Source organism: Scleropages formosus, chromosome 6 (genome assembly GCF_900964775.1).
Source record: "Scleropages formosus chromosome 6, fSclFor1.1, whole genome shotgun sequence".
NCBI lineage: Eukaryota > Metazoa > Chordata > Actinopteri > Osteoglossiformes > Osteoglossidae > Scleropages > Scleropages formosus.
In genome coordinates, this window is record NC_041811.1 from 10,550,047 (window position 1) to 10,576,198 (window position 26,152).

At 42.7% G+C, this 26,152-nt stretch overlaps 1 protein-coding gene across 1 annotated transcript in view; it reads left to right on the forward strand.

Moving 5' to 3' along the window:
- LOC108927179 (pappalysin-1-like) overlaps positions 1–26,152 on the forward strand; it is an 83,158-nt gene that overhangs the window by 31,650 nt on the left and 25,356 nt on the right. Inside the window, exons 8-13 of the mRNA XM_018740292.2 lie at positions 8,312–8,440; positions 8,627–8,718; positions 11,975–12,171; positions 22,884–22,991; positions 23,512–23,647; positions 23,936–24,149. Coding sequence (XP_018595808.2) covers positions 8,312–8,440; positions 8,627–8,718; positions 11,975–12,171; positions 22,884–22,991; positions 23,512–23,647; positions 23,936–24,149 — 876 coding nt within the window. The remainder of the gene's footprint in view (positions 1–8,311; positions 8,441–8,626; positions 8,719–11,974; positions 12,172–22,883; positions 22,992–23,511; positions 23,648–23,935; positions 24,150–26,152) is intronic.

Below are 26,152 nucleotides of genomic sequence, written 5' to 3' on the forward strand. Positions count from 1 at the left end.
GGTGATCATCAGACTGAACATTTTGATGAATTGTTATTATTAATCATTATTTAGTTGACGGGGGCGCGGTGGCGCGGTGGCGCAGTGGGTTGGACTGCAGTCCTGCTCTCCGGTGGGTCTGGGGTTCAAGTCCCGCTTGGGGTGCCTTGCGACGGACTGGCGTCCTGTCCTGGGTGTGTCCCCTCCCTCTTTCCAGCCTTACGCCCTGTGTTGCCGGGTAGGCTCCGGTTCCCCGTGACCCCGTATGGGACAAGCGGTTCTGAAAATGTGTGTGTGTGTATTTAGTTGACACCTTTATCCAATGTACAATGTTGGGTTTGTACGCTAAACTGCTTATAATAATTTTCACATTTATACAGCTGGATAATTCTGATTATAGCAATTCAGGGTAAATACCGTAATCAAAGGTACTTCATTGGAATTGGGTTCTGAACCCAGGTCCTTGAATTGCAAAAGAATGGCTCTAATCTCTGTACCTCCCCATGCTTGATTGTCAGGGTTGCTTGATACATGTGGCAATCTGCCATTTTGCACTAGTTCTATACAACTAAAGGCAATTTCTGCTGTTTTGTACTTTAAGCCATCAATGTTGCTCATCTGTAGTGATCTATTAAGTGCGTGCTGTGTGCTTCAGGACATATTTATTCTTTGAGAGTATTCTTCTTGAGCGTGTGCATCGCCTTTTGACTTTTCCATCTATAAGCAGGAGCAGTTCCCGTAGAACCCTTGAGATGAATGTGAAATGCTTATTATGAACGTGGTTGCTTGGTAAATTGTAAGTGAATCAACAGACTAAGGATTTGTATTGATGTCTTCATTCCTCCGTTGTCTTGACTCAGTTAGAGAAGACAACAAATGTTTTGTCAGATAAGAGGAATTTACTGTACCCTGTGGCTTTGGAAGAGCAGCTTATGGTACAGGACCACCCGCTTTGCCTGGGGAAACTACCCCCGCTGCTCTGGCCATCCCTTTCACAGGGATTCCCTTCCCCAATGTGCTTTTCCCTCCCTGTCCTGTGATTCAGCACCCCTCTGTGCCCTGTCTACTGAAGCGCCAAGAAGAAACATCTGAACAGTTTGGTTGTTTTCTTCCACCCTCGTCTACTTCTTGGACCGTTTTTAGCTTGTTTGGTTTTGCTTTTTGCTCTTGTTATTTCTGCAAGACAAGGCTGCATTTTTGTTTGTTTCCTCTTGTTGTTTCTGAAAGATGAGTTGGCTCTTGGATATGGGGAATCGTTGCTTTGTGGCAGGAGGTGGTGGATGCCATTTAAGACGCGTCCCAAGTGAGTGTGATAGAGGGCCACATTTTAACATCTGTTTTGAGACCCCCGTGATGAGGCCCAAGTGTTGGTATTTTCGTGTTTTCTTTTTGTGGTGGAAGGTGGAGATGCACCTCGCCATCCTGATACCGATATGGCATTGCCCACATGGAAACTTTCAGAGCTGTAGGGGATCCTTCTCACAAAATGATGGTACCAGAGGCTTATGTCTTAGCACAGTGAAAACAAAGAAGCTTGTAGAGTAGTAGCTAAGAATTTCAAGTTGTATCCAGAAGGTGGCTTGTCCATGCCGCAGTATGGGCTCTGCTGTGGTACTTCTGAACAAGGTACTGAACTGCTACTGTAAGGTACCCAACTGTGTAAATGGGTTAATTTCTAAGTCACTTTGAATGCAAAGCAAGATTTTTCTGATAGCCTTCTGCTGTGGCTCTTTTGGCTCATGTATGTTAAATTAAAGTCGATCATGCTTTTTGAACAGCCAAATCCCTCCCATCATTTAAAACAAGTTTCTGCCACACCCTCCTGACAGCTACAGAAATGAGCCCAACACCATCTACTATGATTATCTGTGTATTTGCTATCTGAATATCACTTCTATAGGCAGCTACTTGAGTGATGTGAACCAGCAATGTAACGCAATTGAATAACTGTATGTGCATCTGTGTCTAAAGCTTTTCATCTATTGATGTTGTTCATGTGCTTTTGTATACTCAGAATTGTATGTCATTCTGGAGAAGGGTGTCTACCAAATAAGTCTAAAAGTAAATGACCACTTAATCACAGATGATAGTGACCTTGCATTTATTGACAGCTGCTGACCTTTGATTTCTTTTGCACATCCTGTTTCTGCATGCCAGAGGGCGATAATAGATACAAAATGCAATTTTTTTTTTCTCATTTTGGACTTATTTCACTGTCAGATCTATGTATCCCATCTGCCTAATCCTACTAATTTATGATTGTGACCGTAGATCGAAAAATCGAAATCTTTCATTGTAACAATGGGCGAGAAGAAATATCGAAACAACCCCTGGTTTTATTTCTCTGCATCTAATGAGGTTACTCTGTTTTGAGGTTCGTATGAAGACGTTTGGCTCCTGCCGCCAAAGGGAACTAACTGACAATACCCTTTTGTCGTGTGGTTCTGGACGTACTGTTTGACCGTGGTTAGTATTAGTCATCTAAGAAGCTGCAGAGAAGATTTACTGGATGAATGCAAACACGTTTGTGACTGACGACAGGCGGTGAACCGCAAAGGCGTAAGCACTGTCAGATCCACTGGGAACCTGTGATTTATTGTCTTGTATTTGTTAATGTCAGTGTTTTTTCCTTACCCGTACTTGTCCTGCAGTATGTATTTTGCCTTAGCATGTTCTCTATTAAAAACATTAGAATAAATGGCTTTAGGAAATATGTTTCCCAGTAGGGCACACATTGATTCCTAGTACTTTAATGATGTTGCACTAACAGTTCTGACCTCACTATTTGTGATGTAAATGTTCAATGATCCAAATGGATTAATAGAAGCATGATCAGTGAAATCTTTGACACCAGCTAAGCAAATTAATAATAACAGTGTTAATATCCTTAAGAGTCAGTGGAGAAAACAATATTTTAAAAAAAGTTACTCTCTCAGTAAGGGGGCACGGTGGCGCAGTGGCGCAGTGGGTTGGACTGGGTCCTGCTTTCCAGCGGGCCTGGGGTTCGAGTCCTGCTTGGGGTGCCTTGCGACGGACTGGCGTCCCATCCTGGGTGTGTCCCCTCCCCCTCCGGCCTTGCGCCCTGTGTTGCTGGGTAGGCTCCGGTTCCCCGCGACCCCGTACAGGACAAGCGGTTCAGAAAATGTGTGTGTGTGTGTTTCTCTCTCAAGGAGGCATGGTGGCACAGTGGGTTTGACCGAGTCCTGCTTTCTGGTGGGTCTGGGGTTCGAGTCCCGCTTGGGGTGCCTTGTAATGGACTGGCATCCTGTCCTGGGTGTGTCCCCTCCCCCTCCAGCCTTACCCCCTGTGCTGCTGGGCTAGGCTCCACCTCCCCGTGACCCCACTTGGGACAAGCAGCTTCAGACAACATGTGTGTGTTCTCTCTATTAGATTCCTCTTGATGCCCATATCAAGTTCAAGATACATTTGTGGTTGTGGCCTACAAGACGATCAGGGTATTTGCACCTTCATATGTACATGACCTGATCACTCCTTATACCCCAACGAGAGCACTATGATCCTCCACATCTGGCCGCTTAGTGGTCCCATGCACAAGGCGCCCAAAATGGAAAGTCCTAGGTTCTTGGTTTTGGTGCCAAAGAGGTAGAATTAGCTCCCTGTCTCCCTGAGAGCTATTGAATCCCTCACCGCATCAAAGAAGGGTCTCAAATCTCAGACTCCCAATATAATAACTACTCTGTAAAGTTAGATCATATCATATGAGCAGTAACATTTTGTGAAGAGCAAGAAAGCTCTTCTTCTTCAAGTAATGAAGAAGGCCCTGAAATTGACTACTGAAAACAGATAGTCTGGTTTTCAGTACACAGATAGGCGTTCTGATGTTTTCTGGTTGGTGTCTCTGGAAGGGGCCTGACTATTGTACCCTTGAGAAAGGTACTAAACCTGAATTGCTCCAGTAAATGACCCAGCTGAAAAAAATAGGTTAAAATTGAAAGTTGTTCTCAGTAAACGGCCAGCTAAGCAACTAAATGAAGAACATTGCTGTCTTTCAACATTGCCCGAAAAGGCAGCTCTCTGGGTTTCTGGCATCTGATAACTCACAACTTAATATGAAGCCACATGAAGCTATTATTACAGGATCTGGCATGCGCGTGATTGATTTATTGCCTACCGCTCCTACAGTTGTTTATATAGTCTTTGTAAGGCATTGTTCCTTGCTCAAGGCTCAGATCATAATAATCTAATTAAGATCCTAAACCGTCTAATTAACTTGTGAATTCATAGCTCCTCTTCCTGTACACCAAGTCAGTTACATGACACCGATGAAATCAGCCATCATCGCGGCTGAAAACCTTTCCGTTTTCTAGTCGCGTCAATTTCACACTGACATCATGATTTCACTCTGCAAAAGTGATTAAGAGAACAAAAAACAATAATAAAAAAAATAACAAGTGAAATATACTATCCTTCACTAAACTCGCGGTCTTATTTGATTTGCCAAATATCTTCCCTCGTGGCACTGTGTTTGCATAATCTTGCCTGGCACTGTAAAAGAAGATCAAGCTTGTATTTATTTATTTATTTTTGGTGCCATCTCTTTTTCCGTCCTTTCCAGTTGCCTCTCTTTTCCTTTCAGAATGGAGTGCTTGAGGCTAAAGGCAGCGTGCGACTGTTTATTTTGGCAGAGACGAAACCTTGAAGGAAGCCTCGTGCAAGCTCCTGCTCCGGCGTGAGCCATGCGGCACAGACCGCAGTGACGCACCTGGCCATGCCACCATCTATCCCCCCCCCCCGCAGCTCCTTTTTTCTCAGTGAGATGAGTGACGGTGCTCACGTGCCTCCAGGTTACGCTTCATAACTTCTCGGGGACTTTGACGACAGAGCACAAAACCCGTTGGCTCTTACTGGACAAATCTTTTCGGTCTCATTTAAGGTTTTGCTAATGACAGGTTCAGCCCTCTCATGGCTTTTTCTAGCCATTAACTAATAAAATAAAGAAAAATACAACAGGGAAAATTAATTCTGCTCCGGGGGTCTGGACGTGCCAGTACAGTAAAATATGTTGCAGACCTAGTCTCTTGTTGCGTGAATTTCAGTCTTAATTTGAATACAACAGGAAATGCACAGACAGCACGGATATTTATAAGCAAGCTTATTGCATGTTTGATGTTTAAAACATATATTTTTAACAGGACCAGTAGTTTGGTCTGTGGGCAGCATCTGCGGTGGCAGTTTCTACTCAGAGCTGGAAAACAGGGCTTCGTACGCGTCCATGACTGAGGGCTCTGTGTTTTTGTATTGGAGCGCTCTGCCGGCTCCCCTCTCTGCAGAGCGCCTGGACAAACACAGCTCAGCGAAGGTGTAGAAGCCCTGGCCGTGCAGTTCGCGGCCCACAGTGATTTAACTTGTTTGTTCTGCCACTTACTGAACGTTGCTACTTCCTTTCCATTACCAGAAGCACCATGTAGTTCTGCTGACGGAGGGTTTGTGGGGTGGGGTTGAGGGTGACTGACCTCGTCTGAACCCAGGAAACTGGAGATCTCGCTCAAACAGCCTTTTCTCTTAATTAAGCTGTACTGCTGCCTTGCTGCTTGGATGTTGTTTTTAATTGTCAGACCTTTCCAGAATTTTCCAAAAAGATTTTGCTTCTCTTAATATTCAGCCAGTTAATTGGCATTATCACCTACTCCAGGATTAAAAAGGTTAGATGTCTTATGAGGAACATGGCAATAATAAGATGCTCTAATTAAAATGGATCATCTGGGTAGAAATTTTTTCATTCGGAGAATTTTTAAAATTGCATCTGCTTCATGTTGTTCACGTATACACTCAGAGAGCATACATTTTTGCTTGTTGTCTCAAGAATAAGTAATGTCCGTAATTCCATATGTACTTTTTTCTACATGTGAGTTGCAGTTTTTCTTCATTGTATTGGAATTCTCTAGTTTACATTTACTTATTTAGCTGAAACTTTTCTCCAAAGCCCCTTACAATGCTGATCTACCTACAATTACATCCTCATTTATACTGATGGTAAATTTTTTTTTTTGTAGCAATTCAGGATAAGTAAGTTGTTCATGGTACCTATAGCCAGAGGTGAAATTTGAAACTGCAACCTTTGTTCTTACATGCATTTTGAATTTCACAAATTAATATGATGTTACATATACATTTGTACCATTTGGAATGAAAACCCTTTGTAGTGGTATGCACGTTGGTCCTTCACAGGAGGAAATGTTGAGTCCCATTCCCATGCAGCTTGTCGCTGGGAATTGCTTGAAATGAGTCCTCGGAGAGCAAAAAGCTGGCTGACCCCGGTAATGAAGGCCCTCGCGTCCACTACTTGTGACTCAGGTTTTCCACTGGACATAGCTGCCGGACATCGGAATGACATGAGAAAGATGAGAGTTTCTCATCACAGCTATTTGAGAGAGGAACAGCTGCGATGGACAGTTGATACTCATTGAGTGCATCTAGTTTTTGCCCTCGATCTATAAAAATCTGTTGAAATTAAATGAAATTTAATCTTTCAGAAGTAGCACAATGATTTTGGATTTGCAAAAGTCACCTTTGCAATATGTGATCCAAACTTCTTTAAATAAATCTCCCCCTTTGAGCTGTTAAGTGTCGCAACAGGCAGTCTTAAACCTGGAGTCTGTGAATACTACAGCTGTCTTTACAAGGGACAAACATTTTAAGTGCTATTGTTTTGGGATGCAGAACAGCGGTGCCTCATTAATGTACGCTGGCATTATGCGTGAACTGGAAGAACTTCTGGATCTGGGTAATTTTTGCTGGAGAAATTCGGTAACCAACTTGGGTACTTAATGAGTACTACAGCAGCAGGGGGATTTGAACCCAGGTCCTTTGTTTGCATGACAATGGCTGCTGCTTCATTTTAAGAAATGCCCTGTGCCAATGTCTTATCAGTCGACCAAGTTATCATATGTCTGTGTGACAAAGCCTTGTCATCCTGAGTCCAAGAAACATTGCATGCAAAAATCTGACCTTTTTGCAATAATAGTTTAAAGGCTCTGAATTTGAGACTTTTATTTATTCATCGCCTGACTGTAGGTCCAGGGTCTGTAACAAGTTATGCTACCATTCCAAAGAACCCCAGGAACAGCTGTATTGACCTCTTTGAAGTAGATGGATGGTCAGCAGATCAACCTTCTTGACCATTTATTTTGAACGTTTATTTAGTTGATGAGACCTCATTGAGGTCCAGCAAGAGAAGCTGGACAGAGCTTCATAGAATGAATCAGTGACAGATCCTGGCTTCTCAGTGACAAACCTTGGCTGAATTCTGTAGCTCACTGGAGTTTCCTCAGACTTTATTTGAGTTTTTTTGCTGTTTTTCAGGGAAATCGGCTACAATTGTTCTCCGGTGTGCACGCATGAACCTGAATTTGCTTCTTGCTGTGGCTGTTGCTGCATTATCCATCAGGTCACAATGCACATCGCTGGTCTCAATGTCATCTACATAATGACATCTGCAGGCTTGTCCAATATCTGGAGAGCTGTTTGATTATGTATTGCACGTTTTACAGGCCGTAGCCTTTGTTGCGTCATTTTTGTTGAATGCGTTCACTCTTACTTTCTTCTGCCTTACTGTACCAGGTCAAAAGGTCAAGTTCTGCACTGGCTTTGATCCCATCGCTCCAGAATCTGCCCACAGCATCCATTCCAGCTGAGCGGGGATTCTCTGTCTGCTGTGTTTCAAATCCAGCCTTTTTGTGAGGGTGACAATAAATTGAAGAAAGTGCTTTCCCCCCTCCCTAAAGCGAACGACATGTGGCTTCGATTGACTGCACCAGCAAGCAGCTCCAGATGTTTTCCAGTGGAGCTCTACGCCTCGTGTCTCTGTCCTGAATTCGACTGTTAAGAGCTAGAATGGTGTGTGCCACGCTGAGCTGGCCTGAGTTGTGCTGTAGCTCTCTGCTTGAGGGCTTCTTATAGGACACTGGGACTCAATACTCCTGATCTCCGCCCCAACACATCCACTTGCACAGGACTGTGTTTTTCTACCAGTCCAATGGAACCCCTCTACATCTGGTAGAGGTATTGTATCAGATATTGGTTTAACCAGTGGAGGTTGACAGCAGGAGCAATGAAGAATGTAACCTACCGCCCACCCCCCCCACTACCCTTGAGAGATGTGAAACAGTTGAGATGGTTATATTGTGCCTTTGAATACCACTTTCTTCCATAAATTCAGAATGTGTGAAGTAGCTGTGGGTAGAAAACAACTCTAGATGGGTAAATTGCTGTACAGACTGAAAAAGGAAATGAGGGGACAAATCAGACAGGGACATGTAAACCAGACTGGTTGGAGTAACTGGACATGTGTATATTTATATGTGTGTCCTAGGGATGTGGAAGCTGGGACAATTTACACATACCGAGTGGTGACCATCTCGAGGGGAACCGAGAGCGAGCCTTCCCCAGAACTCACCCACGAGCTTGGAGCACCTTACTGTGGCGACGGGGTCATTCAAAAGTGAGCGATAACCTCACAGACCCATCTTCTTCAGTGTCAACAGTATTTTTGTCATTGACGAGATCATCAGTCTATGTTATTTACGTTCCTTGCATAGACTTCAGTTTAATGTCCTGATTTTACTGTGCAGTTGTCTACTTTGCTGTGTTACGGACATCTAACGAGTCGTTTGGCAATGTTCTTCAGGTTTCTCGGCGAAGAGTGTGACGACATGAATTCCGCCAATGGGGATGGCTGCTCCAGCCGCTGCAGGAAGGAGCCGTTTTTCAACTGCGTTTGTAGGTGTCCAGTGAAAAACTCACGTTACATTTGGGGCAGCAGGTGGTGTTGTAATTTGAGTTGTCATTCTTGAGAAAATTATCTTCTGAAATGAATAAATAATAATAATATTTTAAGCACGAGACCAGTGTTGGATGTGTTACTGGAAAACGGTAGCACCCAGCAGTGTATGGGGTATTTACCATTTTTTCTAAATATTTTATCTAAACTTTCGAACCTCCAAGTGCCAACATATGTCATATTCTTTTGGTTTATAAAAAAACCTCAAGGAGCCACAATCAAAACTATGGGTACAGTATTTTCTAAATTGTTAGCAGAGATATGCTCATTAAGGAGTCTAGAGTTTCTCGCAGGGTTCTGCTGACCTGCAGATGTGTAGTCCAGGGATGATTTTGTAACAGTTGAGAAAATCCTGATGCTCATCATTTACAAAACTTTCTTGGAACATTCTATTTTTTTCTTGTCAAAAGCAATGTGTTTTTAAAACGCCCTTTGTTCATCCAAGGAAAACTGGGAGAATAGGAGTGCTGTTGTGTCAGGTTTGTTCGCCCTGGTGCCCACCTCTTGCTCATTGTTGTAGTGGTAACCAGGCAAACGATGGTGTAGGCTGCACCCTTTCCCCTCGCCTGGAGAGTCGGGAGAGTCAAGACAGTGACCGCTGTGTGTTTTTTTGCACCCACCCTCCATTTTATCCCTGTTGTGAGGGGAACCAGATGCCGAAAGGAAGAGAGTCACCAGCTGTCTCCCAGTCTGGCAGAAGGTGTGAACAGGAAGAGGGGTACTGCTTTTGCTGTCTGAGTGGGAGGGGGTCAGCCTGTCATGTGAGAGCCAGCTGTGCATGCACACACACACCCGTGCACATACAGGTATGCACACCCCCTTTTATGGCCCCCTTCATTTTGACATCACAAAAGAGCTGCGAGAAGACAAGAAGGGGGAAAATTAATAAATAAAAACATCAGCCCCCCACCCCCCCCCAAAAAAAAAAAAAAAAAAAAAAAAAAAAAAAAACTGTGAGAACTCATAGAGGATGAGCTCTGAGAAGGATGCCTGGAAAATCCATACTGGTGGGGTCTCTCTTTTTCCCCTAAACTGTGGGGGCAGGGCCTAATCTGCAAGGTTCATCAAGTGCACCCACTTCTGCTAATCCACCCCCATGCATACGGGTCAGAAGGAACAAAAAGTGCCGCTTTGCTCACCTGCACAATTACTAATGAGTGAGAAAAGATGATGGGAGATAAAGCGGACGGGTTTAAAATGCTGACGGAGCAATCAAGGTATGGTTGTGTGCGCCCTGTGACCTTGGCTGGTTTGGAGGCACGATTCAAGTACAATCAGCATTTAGTTGGCTTTAAAGCAAAGGTCTGTATCCCTTAAAGAATATTGTTGAAAGCTGGGTCATCGGGGAGGTGTGTTTGAACAAGACGGATGTGTATTACTCTACTGACTATTATTGCTAATATTTTGTCAGTGTTATGTGCTGATTCGAATGGCGCAATTTTTTCATCTTAATTTTTATATTCGTTTACTGCAAGGAAATCTGCGGTGGTTAAACTGGGAAAGCTGCCACAAACGAAAAACAGTATGTTAACACCTGTTTTTTGACTTCTCCGAAAGGACCTTGAAGCAAATTCTGAGGGAATGTATTTATGAGTCAAAAACAGAAAGCTGCGATCTCAGTCACAAACCATAGTGTTTAAAACCATAACAACAACCGATACCCGCTGATGAGGATCAAGTGCTTGTAGTAAACAGTTGTGCTGCCAGCATGCTGAAGTGGATCTCAAGCAGCGTCCTTTACAACGTCTGTGTCAAGTTTTCTATGAGATCCTGTTCTGGCTTGGAGGAGGAGACAGCTTCTGTTGTGCTACTTTTCTGCATCTGGGAATGCCTCTGACATTAGTAAATGCCACAGTGGCAAGTACCCCTCAGCCGTCAGTTTACATTTATTCATGTTGCTGTTACATTTCTCCATAGCGACTTAGAGTGTTAAGATACTTATACAATTATTTATACAGCTGAACAATTTGTACTGGAGCAAGTCAAGGTAAATACTCTGAGCAAGGGTACTACTGCAGGAGTTGTGATCTGAACCAGAGACCCTCCAGCCCCAAAGGCAGCAGCAGCTCTAATCACTGTATTACCTGCTACCCTTTACAAACAAAATATATAAAGGGATGTGTTTGTCGGGAGGTATAAGCTTTGATGTATTTTATTCAAATATTTAATGTCTTTATCCTCATTCGTGTATATGATTCCAAAAGAAAATAGATACGTTGGTCATTGGATGGTGCTCCTCTTGTGTCTACATCTAATTTTGTAGCAGTGCCACTGTCATAATGACATGCCACGTACCTAGAGAGAAAGGGACAAAGAATGCCGCCTAGATATGTCCTTGAGGAAGTCTAAACTGATCTAATCTCAGCATTAGTGCTTCAGTTCATCTTTTCTACTTGTCCCTGTGAATTTTCCTGGCAATGGCATGTTACATGGTGATTTGTTTTTGTGTCTATATACCACACACAAGCAAGTAATTTATATAAATTGCATTGGCGGGGGTGCAGTGGCACAATAGGCTTCACTGAGACCTGCTCTTTAGTTGGTCTGGGGTTTGAGTCCTGCTTGGGGTGCACGCGCCCCCTCGCCCCACCCCCTCCAGCCAGCCAAGCACCCCACGCCAGCGGGCCAGACCCTAGCTCACCACAACCCCGCACGGGACAAGTGGCTTAGATATGTATATGTATGTTGTATGTATATGCATTGCATTGCTCGGTACAAAGCTAGCATTTATTTATTGAAATGGGAATATACACAGGTTTCAATCACTTATGGGGACATTAGGGCATAGTAGGTTAACCCAGGCACTGGCAAACCACTTCTATTCCTCCTTTTCCTTGGAAACCACGAGTGGTCACTATGAGTTGGATTAGACTCAGTGACCCATCCATCCGTCCAGTCACTTGGATGAAGGGGGTATGGCCAGGAAGCTCTTGTATAACATTGATTTTTTTTTTTCTCTTTCTCTTCACTATTTGGGCAAACATTCTTGTGTTAACAAAGTGTTCCCCCTTCAAGCCTGAGAAGGGGCCTTTCTGCTGTAATTTTCAGTTAAGCCAAGTTATTACAGTAAGAATATAATGCAGAACACAGATGATTGGAATAAGGGTTTAGAAGGAACCTTTGAATTAAATTTGCCCAGAGCTGACAATCTGGCTGGATCTGGGTGGATTGGCACTGTCGGCTCTCCTTCCGCAGATGAACCCAGTCTCTGCTACTTCTATGATGGAGATGGCATGTGTGAGGACTTTGAACGGGAGACCAGCGTGCGAGACTGTGGTCTGTACACTCCCAGTGGCTTCCTGGACCAGTGGGCCCAAACAGTGGAAGCCTCCCATGAGGAGCGTCTGTACTGCCCCGCTGAGGTGGCTGCTGGGTACCCAACACTGACCAAGGTGAGTCTTCCCCTCCCTCTTGCATTCATCAGCAGTGCTAAACGTGGTAATGCTCATTGGTTAAGGCTACACTGACAGCCTGAAGGATAATCAGCTTGGATTTCCTGCTGTCTTTTCTTGAGTTAATAAATAACAAAAAAACATTCTGCATATAGCATATTCAAGCGATAATCTCAAACATTTTTCCACCGCCTCTGTGAATGGAAAAGATTCTCTTGGCCACTGCCTTGTCCTCAATTATCTTAAGATGCTCTGATAGGCATCCACCTTAAATGGACTTAGAAAAATGACAGATTCCACAGATTAAAAGTCAGCGTGAGCACAATGGACTCCATTAACCAGTGGCCACTTTAATGTTGTGCCATCACTTTTGCTCGTGGCAGTCGGAAGCTCGGCTTTCAACGAGATGTGAACACAAAAGGAGACATTTGCGTAAGCTACCGCGGCTCCATTCTGCGCTTCTTTTCATCCATGTCCCAGGATCTAACTTTACTTATTCAACAGATTTGCTACCTTAGCATTTTTTTAAATGATTCACTAAGTAAAGGAAAAATGGCCTTTTCATACAGGCGGTCATATACAATACGTCAAACAAATTGAGCGCGCTGCACTCAGCAGGTAGACTCTTAGTTAAACACACAATATCAGACAAAGCTGAGAACTTACCTGAAATTAGACAAGGATAAAATTTATTTCTTTAAATATGAGAAGCTGTAGGTCACTAAGATCAGCTTAGCAAAGAAATATTAATAATTACTGATACCTGTCCTCTTTTCCCTAATACAAGTGTCAGCTTGTTCTTCAGGTGCACAAAAATCGAAATTGAAACCATGTCTATGCATGTCTCACCTGCCACCTGAGAAGAAGTCCAGTCATGAGCTGTCCAGACAGCAGTGCAAGGGACTGTGGGACCTCATGATGTTATGTCATGTTCATGACATACAACAGCCTCTGGCTGGGAAAACAGAAAATTAGCCATGAGTCTTCCTTCAGTATGCAGGGTGTCAGTAGAGAGGGTGAAACAAGTGTTTGTGTATGTGTATATGTGCTTTTGTGTCAGTGGGATGTTTTATTTCAGAAGCATCACTATGTGAATAGACTCATAGCATGGCTATGGTCCAACCCTTGAACCATACAGAATATGACATTCCCAGCCGGTTACCCGGCAGTTAACGCATTGATCATCAAAACTTTTTACTGCACCAGTTCACGGTAAGTTCCTTGATCAAGGGAATTACAGGAATATCAGGGAGAACAGTTTGAAGCAACAACCTTCAAGTCATAAATTGACATCCATTGCTATGCCTCCTGCAGACCTGCGCCCAAATGGTTATGGGTTCAAGTATCAGGAAGCAACCCTGCTGTAACACTTTTGGACTATGTAATTTATTGGAACTAGTTGTTCTGGTTAGGTATTTGTATGGATGAGTCAAGTGTAAAAACTGAAAGCTGTGTACTTGAATCAGAATAAACGCATCTGCTAAGCATAAAAATAAATGACAAAATTATATCCGTTACCTCATTTCCCCTGTCCTGCCAGAGTGTTGAATCAGTAGATATCTTTTTCAATAAAACATCAAGGAAAAAGCTAAAAACTTGCATTTAGTTTTGATGAGTATTCTGCATTCCACTCAGATCAGTTTGGTAGCTGGCTCTTTGAAACTTTAAAATGTAACTGAGTCTCGTGGCTGCAACATCAATAATGAATTAGTTATGAGCTTTACACAATAAGCTTCTAATGTTCTTTCTTTCCAAAAACAATTTTTATATGTCCACACCACGCTTTGGACAGCTCACTAAGTTATATTCAAGTGCCTACAGTAAACTTTAGTTGAATATGGAAACAGTGTGAATTAGGGTTTTCCCCCCTGTTGAAACTGCAAAATAAATGGAAGAGGAAAAGGGAAAAAAAGCAAAGAAGTCGAAGGGAAGCGTTTGTTGGCAAAGTGTACCAGATTTTTAACAGCCTGGCAACATTGTTTAACCGACCACTGATTTTAGTGTTGCCGTTCCGTTTACTTTTGACGGCTCCTTAAATTTGTCTTGTGCTACTTTCAGCCTCTAAGGAAGTTGTCCATGTTGAATTACCGCTAAAATCGGTAAGAATGCACTTTTAAATGTGCTTTGCTTCGCAGAGCGGACTGTGCCCCGAAATGAGCTGTTTATTCCTAACCAAATGGGGGCCTGATTAGAAACAGCAGTTTGGGGATAGCAGGCAACAGTGCCAGGAACCCAGGATCCCGACAGTGTTTCCCTGCTAGTTACCGTGTTGCCTAATTGTTTGTGGCTTTAAGTAAACACAAACACACGTAAACAGAGATACACACAGGCACAGTTTAAGCCAATTAGTGCTGTGCTTGACTGTAATTCATGGCTGAAAAAGGCAGTTGTTTTCCGTCTTTAGTGTTCCCTTATGGTACTTGGCAATACAGGAGAAAGAGTTGCAAACTAACATAGTCAGCCGTCTGACAGTTTATTTGCTGTTCTAATCTGGACCAAAGTAAAGTGAAACTGCCAAGTAAGAATATGTGAATAGCTCTCTTATTTAATTGTGGAACTGGCAGTGATAGGCAACACCACACCACACCACACCACACGTGATCCAAATGTGCAGTAGAGCAGATGGTGGTGTCACTCTGTGAATAAAATGATCATTTTATTTTTTGGAATGGTCATCTTTTCGCTGTGGTTCAATGTCATCTTGATGGCAACTTATTGCACTCACCTACAGTCTCCAAGACTGGCCGTGCTTCACGCACGTCTTATGCCAGACCCCCTTAGTCCATCCAGTGTCTCAGTCACATTGTTCTCTCTCAAATCACATTGCTCAGGGCTCAGTCCACTTTCCATAATCTGTCATGATCAGAAGATCCAGCCATGAATACTTTAAGAACATTAAGGATGTTCAAACAAGACTCAACTAGGGGTTAATTAGATCTGGATCTGTAATACTGCACTGATCCATTGACTGCTGCTTTTAGCTGTGAACATGATGTCCCATCAGTAACTTTTGATTCCTCATAAGAACCGATTGTTCGATTGTGCCATATCTCTAAAATGACCTCTCTTTCCAAAATATGTGTGCCAAAGGAAGAAATATGAAATAACCTAAGAAGTGACATTTGAGGTGCACCCAACATGCCAATCTGTCTGGTATTTGTGTTATCATGGCAGTTTTTGCTTTGGAGGTGGTGAGTTTAAAGTGTCTGGAAAGTCTTCATCAGGGCAGCTACAGTTGATAGTGGCTGTCCAGACGTAAGAAAGCGGCAACAGTATGATATGGGAAATGAAGTGGGTCAATCGAAATACTCAACATCCATCTGAAATCCGGAGCAGAGATTCCACTTCTCCAGCTGTCAGCCTTTAAAATACAAGTTTTGCTTCTTAACCACTACAGCCTGAATTGTTGCTGCTATGTATGTGGCTGGCTACATCATCTGGATCAGTGAACAGGGCTGGAGCTATTAATATTCCTGACAGAAAATGTACAGACTCTTTCTATTACATCAGTGTAGACAGCTCTGCTTATCTCTGTCACTGTTTAGGTCCTGGAGATAATTTTGTGTTCTGAGCGTTTGTATGGTGTGATCATCCAGTGAAAACTTAAAGCCCATACAACCCACAAGGACTTAACATTTGGGGAGTTTATTACAGAGTTTTGATCCAGAGAGCTAATACAATGATATGAGGACATAAAAGGAAAGCCCAGAGTTAACCTGTATGGAGTAAGGTTTGAAAAATAAGAAGTACATTTACATTTATTGATTTAGCAGATGCCTTTCTCCAAACTGACATACGAACAAAACTGTATTTCATAACAGAAGAAGACATGCAGATGCATACATGATTCTCAAAGTACAGTCACAGACCGCTATCGCCGTTTTTACATTTGCACATTAATTGAGTAGCTGCCTATGGAACTGATAGGAAAAGGTAATTGCAAAATATGATGCGTTCCAAGTTTACAGAGGAGTGAGGAGATTGGGAGATATATCTGGAAGAGCTACGTTTTGAGACAATTTTTCAATGTTTGAAGGGATTCAGCAACTCTGAGGAAGAAAGGGAGCTCATTCCACCTCATCAAAGCCAAAATTGAGAACCCTACAGACTTTTGATTTTGGTCTACTTCTGTGTGGGACTTGCAAGTGTCTAGAGGTGGAAGGGCTTAGTGCTATCTTTCAGAGGTACGGAATGATCTGTCCTAAGTGTAGGGGGTAGAGATCCGAATTATCCATCATTAAGTATATCCTATGTTCAATATTCCAACATGGTGGAATGCAGTCCTAACGCTGACCTCTGGTACTCAATGTTTTTGTGGAAGGAGACAAAAAAGCAATGACTAAAGCATATCCCAAGTGTAATAAAAGCTAAAATAGAGTGAAGAATTACATAACATAGCATGCAAGACTTCTACTATGAAACTGAAATATGCATACAACCACAGCACGAAACAGCTGAAGTTTGCTTGCGGTCTCAACTCCTACCCCCATACCCCCCCTTCCTGAAACCATTGGACACTCACAGAGCCAAGAGTGACATTCCGCCTGTCCGCCCATCACCTAGCATGAGCCCGCAGGCTCCCTCGCCGAATTTTATATAGCGTGAGGAATAATAGAGAGGGGGAGGCTTTTCCCCCACTTTATTTTACCACGTCCAGCACAGAGCCGCCATTGTTTAGTGTGAACCCAGTGACGTCACCGTGGAAGTGCCGCTCCATTGAGACGTCTCACACTTTCAGCCTGCGAAAGTGCTCGCCTGATGCTAGAATGGGCGGCACAGTCTTAGAGTCTGGTTTTCTCTCACCCTCCTTTGTGTGATATCTTTTCAAACCTTAAGGTTAAAAAAATCTGAATGTTAATGAGTGTGTCCTGCTGTTAGTTTAAACTGAACAAATTGTTCATATGTGTCTTGCCTAAATTGGTCATTGTGTCATATTAATTCAGACATGCAAATATTTTCTGGCAAATTTAGCTGCCGAAACAGAAAGTTTTAGCACAAATAATTGATTCTAAATGCACTTTCTGGCCATAACCCAGCTTCAAGGTCAAAAATTAAGTCTGTCTTTGTAAGTCTAATCAGCGTCATCTATTCTTTTTATATCCATCTATTAAATAGGAATCTCTCTTTTCTAATGAGTACATTGAGTAATATCCTTCACGCGTGTATATTACGGAATACTTATTTTTGGGTTGGTTGCATTCGACAGGCTGGGGATAATGATTTCACCAGTGAATTGGGGAGGGCAAATTTACAGGGCAGAAAAAAACAACAACAGTCTACAAGGGAGAAGGGGTCTGTTTGAACTACAGCCAGTCCATTTCTCATGGGTGTGTGTTTCCCCGGCAACCTCTGATGCAACAAACTACCTCAGAGATATGGAACATTAATTATGTGGTTACGGCCAGCAGGGAAACGCTGTTCTCCTCACACCCGGTGAGTAATTACTAGCATATGATGCATGCAGGCGAAGTGGACAACATTAAAGGCTTGTACTGATACACTGCCCAGACCTGCACAGGGCTTTCATTTAGCCAGGACCAGCAAAATTTGAGCCAGTTTGACCGCCAAAATAATGATTATGGCAGTGAAGGGGGTGGGATGCAATAAAAAACCTCCCATCCAAAGATTTTCAGGGTTTCTAGATTCTTGGAATTTGTAGGTTCATTAGATTCCTAAAGTTGTTCAGTTCCCAAAGTAGCCTAGACCTCTACGTTGCTTAGAAACTTTCTTTACATACCTATGTTCCTTTGGTTTTGAGGTTATTTACATTTGTAAATTTTCATCATCCTAGTTTCTTCATGTTGCTAAAATCCTAGAATTCTTTAAGTTCTTTAGGTTCTTTGAATATTTAGGATCCTTGAATTTTTGTGGTTCTTCAGGTTCTTTGAGTCTCTTGAGCTGCCCTTGTTTTTGTTGCATTTGTAGTCCACATGCCAGCTCGTAAATATCAGCTTTTTGTCTGTGAGAACACACGTGGAAAGACTTCATTGCACATTTAACAACTGTGGAGCACGATTTGAATCACTGTAGTTATGAGGCACTTACCTTTTTTAATAATTAAAGTAGATTTTTCTATGAGTTCCACAGTTAAACGAGCTCTTTGATGAGCTTCCATCATGTTTTTGCACGTTTACGACAGGGCCTCTGGTGAGGATCTGGAAGGAGCATTGGGTCAGGTAAACTGGTGACATTTCAGTCGACATTTTCTGAGGTTTAAGCTACACGAAAGCTGCAGAAAATAACTTATAACTGGAATAATGCCTGACATTTTCTTGATATATTTTCATTGCATTATTGTAAAAATGTGGTTATGCAGTATTTTAATTGGGTAACACCACATTGGGTATTCTTCATTGTTTCCTTATACATCACATAAGTCAAGAGAATGTTAAAATCCAAATTGTTCTCTCAATATTACTGTGCTGTGGACCCACAGACTTGAAGGAACCAAAGATGTCAAGGTACCATGTCAAGGCAAAAACAAATCCCACTGTAGGTCAGCGGGTCAGAATAGCATCTGGCGGGAAACACACATCGTTAGTTCTTCTACTTTTAATGCCAATCAGAAGGCTACAATTTAGGGTCCTCTAGGAAGTATCAACGCAGAGGGAGCACCTGGGTTTATGAGCATATGTTTTGAGATGGCTCTTTTCAGCAGAGGTTACGTCACGTCAGAGCTGAACTCTAACAGGAATGTCTGTGCAGAAGGCCGATTACACAATTAGTGCCAGCTGTTATTGTTACTATTTGATCTGATTTGTTGTTGTTTATTCTGTAGAAGCAGAGAGGTCATGTTGGCTTGTCAGTGATATTTGACCAGAACACTGCTGAGGCACTTTGACCCTGCTCCAACAATTACTTATTTTTAACTCCTCTCAGGGGTACCTTCTCACAGATCTGGAGAGGGGAGTGCAGGGCGGGGGGAACAAGGTATGCTTGGTGACAGCAGATATCCTTTGCAAGACCGAGCCAACAGCCCCTCTCACTTTCTCACCGTTTTCTGAGCATCCAGTGGCATCCCTCTCTGTTTACTCTTATCTTAAGTGGCACTTTACAACCAAAACATGCGTTTGTGGACTCGCTTCCAGATGGTCCCAATTAGGCCTGAGCAGTAAACTGCGGGCTGGACCCAGAACTGCTCACTTCCAGGACTCTTTGTTTCAAAGTTGCTCGATCACAATTAACTTAAGCAGCGTTGCGTGTGCAGATGCAGATTCAGAGGTGGAGGCAGAGCATTACGGGGCAAGCAAGGTTACCACCATGTTTCTTTGAGTAAGTAGGTCTGTTTTCTCACCATCACTCACCATGTGCCTGAACTCCTTATTCTACCACCCCTAATATACACTTTAAGGAGCCTTTTCCCTGTTTAAACCTACAATTATTTCTTAGCCTTTTTACAATAACCAATTCACTTGGGATGCTTAAACTCCTTTATAGACCAAACATATTTCCTATGTCCATTATTCTAGGAATCAGCAGGAATCAGCTCCCTCTCTCCTTCAGAACAACTGAATCATTTCCAGCATTTAACAAGGACCCATTTCTCTCCTGATCTCACGACAACTACATAAATTTACATAGTATCATCTGTCATAATCACTTTCATATTTAATATTTATTTTCAGTTTTATTGGCAGGTACTTCAGTAATGTGTGAAAGCAGTGGTATCAAGCTTTACTTTAATAATCATGTGTCTTTATCTAAAGATCTATGTCTTTTTTGAAATGCAGTATATATCGAGTTGTACATCACTTTGGAGAAAATTTTCAGCCAGATGCATAAATGAAAATATCCAAGAGTCTTATCATAACATTGCAAAAATTCAGGCGACTACAGTCCATCAACCAGCACTTTTTCAATATTGAACCCTGTAAATCATTACCAAGGTTATATTTTGAATGTAAACTGACAAACAAGTTCTTGCAGCCATTTGATGTATGCCATATTTACAAAATGTACAAAATAGTACCAATGTTTTATTTTAATGTCAAACAGTCTCACAAGTAAATTGACATTTTGTGACTTGTCTAACCAAATTAAGTAAAGAGAAGGCTGACTGAAAGACTTTTCTGCTGAACCCATGATACTTTGATTGCCCAATAGCACCAACAGAGTCCTGTGGTAATATGAACTGCCATCCTCTCTAGGTAGACTCACCAGATGACTTTATGATTATATGGGGGAAAATGCAATAATTGTAAATCCCCTTATTCTGGACTTTCTGTTACTCCTGTCCACCTTTACCAGTGTTCAAACTGGTGCCTTATTGAGTGTCATATCATTGATTTTTTAACATAAACAAGCACTCATGAATATTGCATATGCCCAAGTTAATGCAGTTGTTCTGCTGTAATTTACCTTGATTATAAGCAAGACCCTCATGGGGTACAAAAGGTTCAAAAGTGCTCCCTTGTCTACCACTGGGATGTTTTTTCCAGTCCTGGAACACTAGGAGGTCTTCACATTTCAGTCTCCCGTACTCTAAACTCATGATTGATGAATCCTGGAAACAGGGTTACGGATCTACTTTTTTTCCAACTTAACACGTGATTAATGAATTAGGAAAAAGGTCAATATTATCAGCGAGTGTTTTGACAGGAAGGAGATGTTCTATGAAATTGATTTGGTCTCACTGTCTAACATTAAGAACCTTCTTCAGAACTTGTCTTGTAGCGAAAGACTTTAAATCCTCTGAATGTAACATGTAACTTCTGTGGTTTCTCCACAGTATGTGTCACATATTGCTGGAGGGACAGAAAAGAATGCTCTCTCCTGGCTATGGGCATGTGCTTGAAAACTAGTGGTTGCTGGTTCAAGGCCCTGGGAAGTAAATTAATAAATTGGACAGCAGAATAGATATGATTTTCATCAAATGGTTGGCAAGGTGTTTACATCTCATCAGCACCTCCTCCTCATCTAGGCAGCCCTTCTCATCATGTCAGCAGATCTAGCAGTCAGATAGCACAAGGGTCACCCAGCAGTTCCCAGCTTCTCCTTGATAGATACCAACTTCCAGGTGTCCGATTTCATCTTCCTGCATGGAACATGTGAGACTCGGTGCCCTCTTGTTGTCAGCCATGGATCTTAAACCTTGCAAAGTGTGCCGCCTGCAGGATGCTCAGCCTTTGTTCTTTTTCTGAGTGAAAGGTGGTGGAACGAAAATCACACACATGCAAAGCAACTGTTGCTAAACTGCAATCGTTCTGAAGTTAATTTGGAGATCTTGGGAAAAAAAAATTGAAGCAAATTTCTCTCTAAGGGGTTTACACCTGGTGGCTTATGTTTGGGGGTGGGGATATGGTGAAAAAGTAGATTTTGCAGATCTTATTTTGGTGAAGATCAAAACTTACTGCCAGGTTGCTTGCAGACTGCTTTTACTGCAATAACATACCTAGTGTGTAACCCTTACCACCATGTGGAGCATATCAGCATTGTGCTGTTTTCCCCAACAGCTTCCTGATGGTGTTACATAACAGGAAATAATAATATGTCAGTAGGGGAAAAAGCACACAATTTTCCATTAAGAAATATTTTTAGGTGAAGTATGATTGTATGGAGGTTTAATTGGGTGCCATGTCTGTGACCAAGTACACTGTCTATAACTGCTTGGCTTGAACCTAACCCAACAACACAGAGCACGAGGGGGGAACACATCCAGGATTGGACGCCAGCCAGCCACATGGCACCCCAAGTAGGACTTGAACCCCAGACCCCCCACACAGCAGGCCCTGGCCAAATCTGCAGTGCCACCATGGCCCTCCTTGTGACTACACCTTCAATTCAATTCAATTCAATTCAATTCGAAACACAGATTGCTGAATGATAGATGCAAACAAGACTGTGACAAGTAAGCCATCTGACAGCTGAGGCAAGGAAAACAAAAAAAACTCCAATCAGAAATAAATTTAGAAAAGTAAACCTCTGGATGTCCAGGTGTCAGTGGCTGCGCATTCCTCCTAGGGATTGCATTGTGATTTCAAGGTACCTGTGCTGATATGTGTTTCAACTAAAAGAGAAGTATAAGAAAAACTGAAGTAATGATCCCAACCCAAGGTGGCTGATGCAGAAGATGTAGTGAGTGGTTGATGATTCCCAGGATCAGGTATCCTTTGTGGAAGGTTTGGTATGCTGGTGCATGCTCAGGCTTCTCAGGTGGCTCAGGTGTTTATAAGACCAGTTGAAGGGGAGTGATAACATCCATTAAAGTATACCTCCTCCACAGCCTACTGGTTGTAAAGCAATGTAAATATCCACAAGCTCATTGAGAAGCAGACAGAGATTTATGTACAGACACGGAATTATCAAATCACAGCTTGTTTGATGCAATATTGAAGGAGCTGATTATAGATGTAACATTCATATATGAAATCCAGAAAAAGTTGTAACAGATGCTGTTGGCTTAATTTAAGTAGCTGCTAGGAGTTTAGAAGGGAAGTGTGTCTCAAAAAAGCCCTTCTTGAATGCTGGGAGGGATTTGGGTCCTTCATGAAGGAATCACCAAATAGGTGGAGAAGTGTAGCACTTCTGCTGTGGTTTGGGAAATGAGTAGGTCTTGTAGGTACAATACTGGCCTGCTGATCCTTTGACCATCCTGTGGATTGCACTGAGAATTTAGGCAGCTGAAAAAGCCAGTGGAAAGAGAGAAGTCCAAATTCCCCCCCCCCCCCAAAAATGTGTTCTCTTGTTTATATGTGCATGTGATTTGTCCTCAGACCTGCCAGTCCAAAGTGTTTGACCTGTCAGATGGAGTATCTCAATATGCCTGGTTCCCCTGTCGTGAATCTCCACAACCCAGCTGGCAGCCCCAGTACTGGCTCAAGGTGAGTGGAGGAGCTGGCTGTGTGGTGTTCTGAGCAACATATCATAACATCATAGCAGTTGAAATATTAATATTAACTAGTATTTAGCTGACACCTTTGTCCAAAGGGGCAATGCTAGACCCTCTACAGTAACTGCCTCCAATCATTCATTCATTTAGACAGCAGCTTGAGCCACACTGAAACCCATAGCCAAGGGGCTCTGAGGCAGCAGTGCTACACACTGAGCCACCATGCTTCCCTGTATTTTTGGAAAATATCCTAGAGGGCATTATGAAGGTGTGATGTCATCATGACAATATATAATGAGTAGGAGTACAGGATGGGACAGTGGATCTCTTGATTTAAATGCTAAAGGTTCAAATCCCTTAGGACACACCACTATTTCACAATGAGCAAGGAATTTACCTTCATTGCTTTGGTAAATATACACAAATAAGCATATAAATAATGTTCCTGATTTGGGTTCTGTAACATTTTCTGGTGTGGTTATTTGCTGCTAATCCTTTCCTCTGCACTCCAGGCACACTTTTCTCACCCTATGGTGGCCACAGCGGTCATTATACACCTGGCTGCTGATGGAACCAGCTACATCGACCAGACACAGCGCAACGTCACTGTTCAGCTCATCGACATCAATGACCAGACGCACAGCTTAGGTCTTCTTATATCGCTTTCCTTTACTTGTTATTTTTATACCCATTAAGTCATCAAAGTCTACGTCAACAAAGAATGAGCAGATTTCTTAGTCAGTTCTTTTTTATGTATGATTGCGTATGTGGGTGTGTGTTTTTTAATATTTGTGTGAGAATGTTTGTGTGTTGTCACCGAGTTTGGATAGCTGTATTTGTGTTTGTATGTGCATCTGTGTGTGGATGCTTATGAGTGTGTATTTATCTGCTCATGCTTGAGCGTATACCTCATTCTCCTGGCCATGTTCCCTTCAGGTGAGTGGCGGCTGACCTGCAGAAACAACCCTCTGGTGGTCCCTGTGGTCCATGACCTAAGTGTGGCCTTCTACCGCACACGGGCCATCATTGTGTCCTTCAGCTCCCACCTGGTAGCCATCTCTGGTGTGGGCTTGCGCTCCTTCCAGTACTTCGACCCCATCACCATCAGCAGTTGCCAGAGCAATGAGATTTACAACCCCATGGGTCAGAGGTCAGTGACCACCCCCCCCAGCTGAAACACAGACCACACACTGACAAGTGTACACATTTACAGGGTTGTGACAACGGAAGGCTTTCTGACCTACTTTGTTGGATGGTTAAGAGCTGCAGTAGCGGAGGTACTGAGGAAGTTAGTGGTGTTTATTGTTTGCTACTGGGGGGTGAAACTGAAGGACTAATGGGCCATAGAGTGCCAACAATTATTTGATGTCTAATATGGGCCAAATGTACGCTGTAGATCCTTTTGCAGGCCTTGTTCTCCCTCCCCCTCAGTCAAAGAGCTCGAAGGGTCAGAGCGCCCCAGGCATTACTCAGCGAGCTGTATGAAGACAGGATGGGAACAGAGGAAAGAAGGAAAACAAACAGCTTTTGTTTGTGTCCTCGCCACAGCGCCATGAATTATTACCCCATGCAGTGCGGCCGGGAAATGGCAACAGCGCTTATCAGAAGAAAAGCAATTAAAATAGAAATCGTGACTGAAGTGCCACGGATTGCAGGCATAGTTGGCCGACGCTGCTCTTGGAGTGTGGGAGGGTTAGGGGTGGCCTGACCGGTGTAGCCAAACATCTGAATGACCACTGGACTAACCCAAGACGGCTCACGAGTGCCAGGACCTCTTCCAGTGGAATGCTGATGTTTCACAATGACTAACATGTTATACTTGTAGTACACATTTTGGAATATTCATATTTCTTTAATAATCTCATTTCTGGATTACTGTCATAACTACTATACAAAATACTATATGCATTATTGTACTGTAAGTTATTCAGTGTGTTTCCTGTCAGCCATAGGCAGCCGAATTTTATTTTGCTATTAGGTGGATGTGTAAAGTATTAACGAAACACAAATATAGAGAACAGGAAATTTAGAAGCGAGACAAAGGCTAATGTAAGAAAAGAGAATGTTTAAGTTTGTTTTTGTAACAAAAAAATGTAGATATTTGGATCTGAGGTTTACCTAAGACAAAAAATGATTTCCTGTCTAATACCATTTAGTTTCGCATGGTTTGTGGTCTTTCAAACATTTGGGAAATAGCTCTCTCTCTCACCCTGGAGTGCAACTTAATCCTATTTAGATTGTGTGGCGCAATACATCCAAAGATGTTTTTACTGCTCTCTTTGTTTTGTTTTTACGCTTACATATTTCACCGAGCTGTGTTCGAAAACAAATCGTATGAAGCAAACAAAAGTGAGCTCTGTCGAGAGGGAGTGGCGGCGACGGTGGTGGTGGGAGGGGTTTCCAGCTAATGGCGACGCAGACTCTGCAGATTGCGACGCAGGTTCCGACGCAGGTGCAGATTGTGTTTGGGTAGAAAGGCATCTCGAACCCGCTCATCATGGAAGGTGAAGTCAGTCAGTCAATCCAGCCCTGGATGCCAGTCCATATCCAGACTATGAGAATGTCTGTGTATCAGAGGCCTCTGCTTTGTGTGATGCCCTGAGTGAGCCCAACCCTTTTGGGAAATCCTTGTCGTATGGCAGCAGTCTGCAGTGCTTTACGGGCATGTATGCTTGCTTTCAAAGAGCCGTGCCCACCCTCCCCCATTTTTTGCATTCATCTGCTTTAAAGTGGCTAAAACAAAATTTAGCCAGACCGTGAAGCGGACGTCACTGGCGGCGTATCACTGCAAGATCTTAATTACTGTACTTGTCCTCTTACTGATGTTTGGCATCATTGCACTCAGAGTGCCTTTTCGCAAGACAGTGGAACAGCTTCTTCTGTCAAAACATACTGGACTATTATCATGTGCCAATCTTTTTTTATTGCTCCATTGACTCTACATTTTGGAAGAAATCGCCATTTCTTTGAAGAGAGAAAAAAGTCACATACTTTAATGACAAGGAAATATAAGTTACTAAAAATATAAAGCATTATAGAATCGGCTTAAGTGAAAATAAGCAATACATTAGAAAGGAAAATTAGAGAGTTTTGGGTCTGCTTATATTACATTATTGAGCGAAGGTGTCATTTAATACATAATCAACCAAAGCC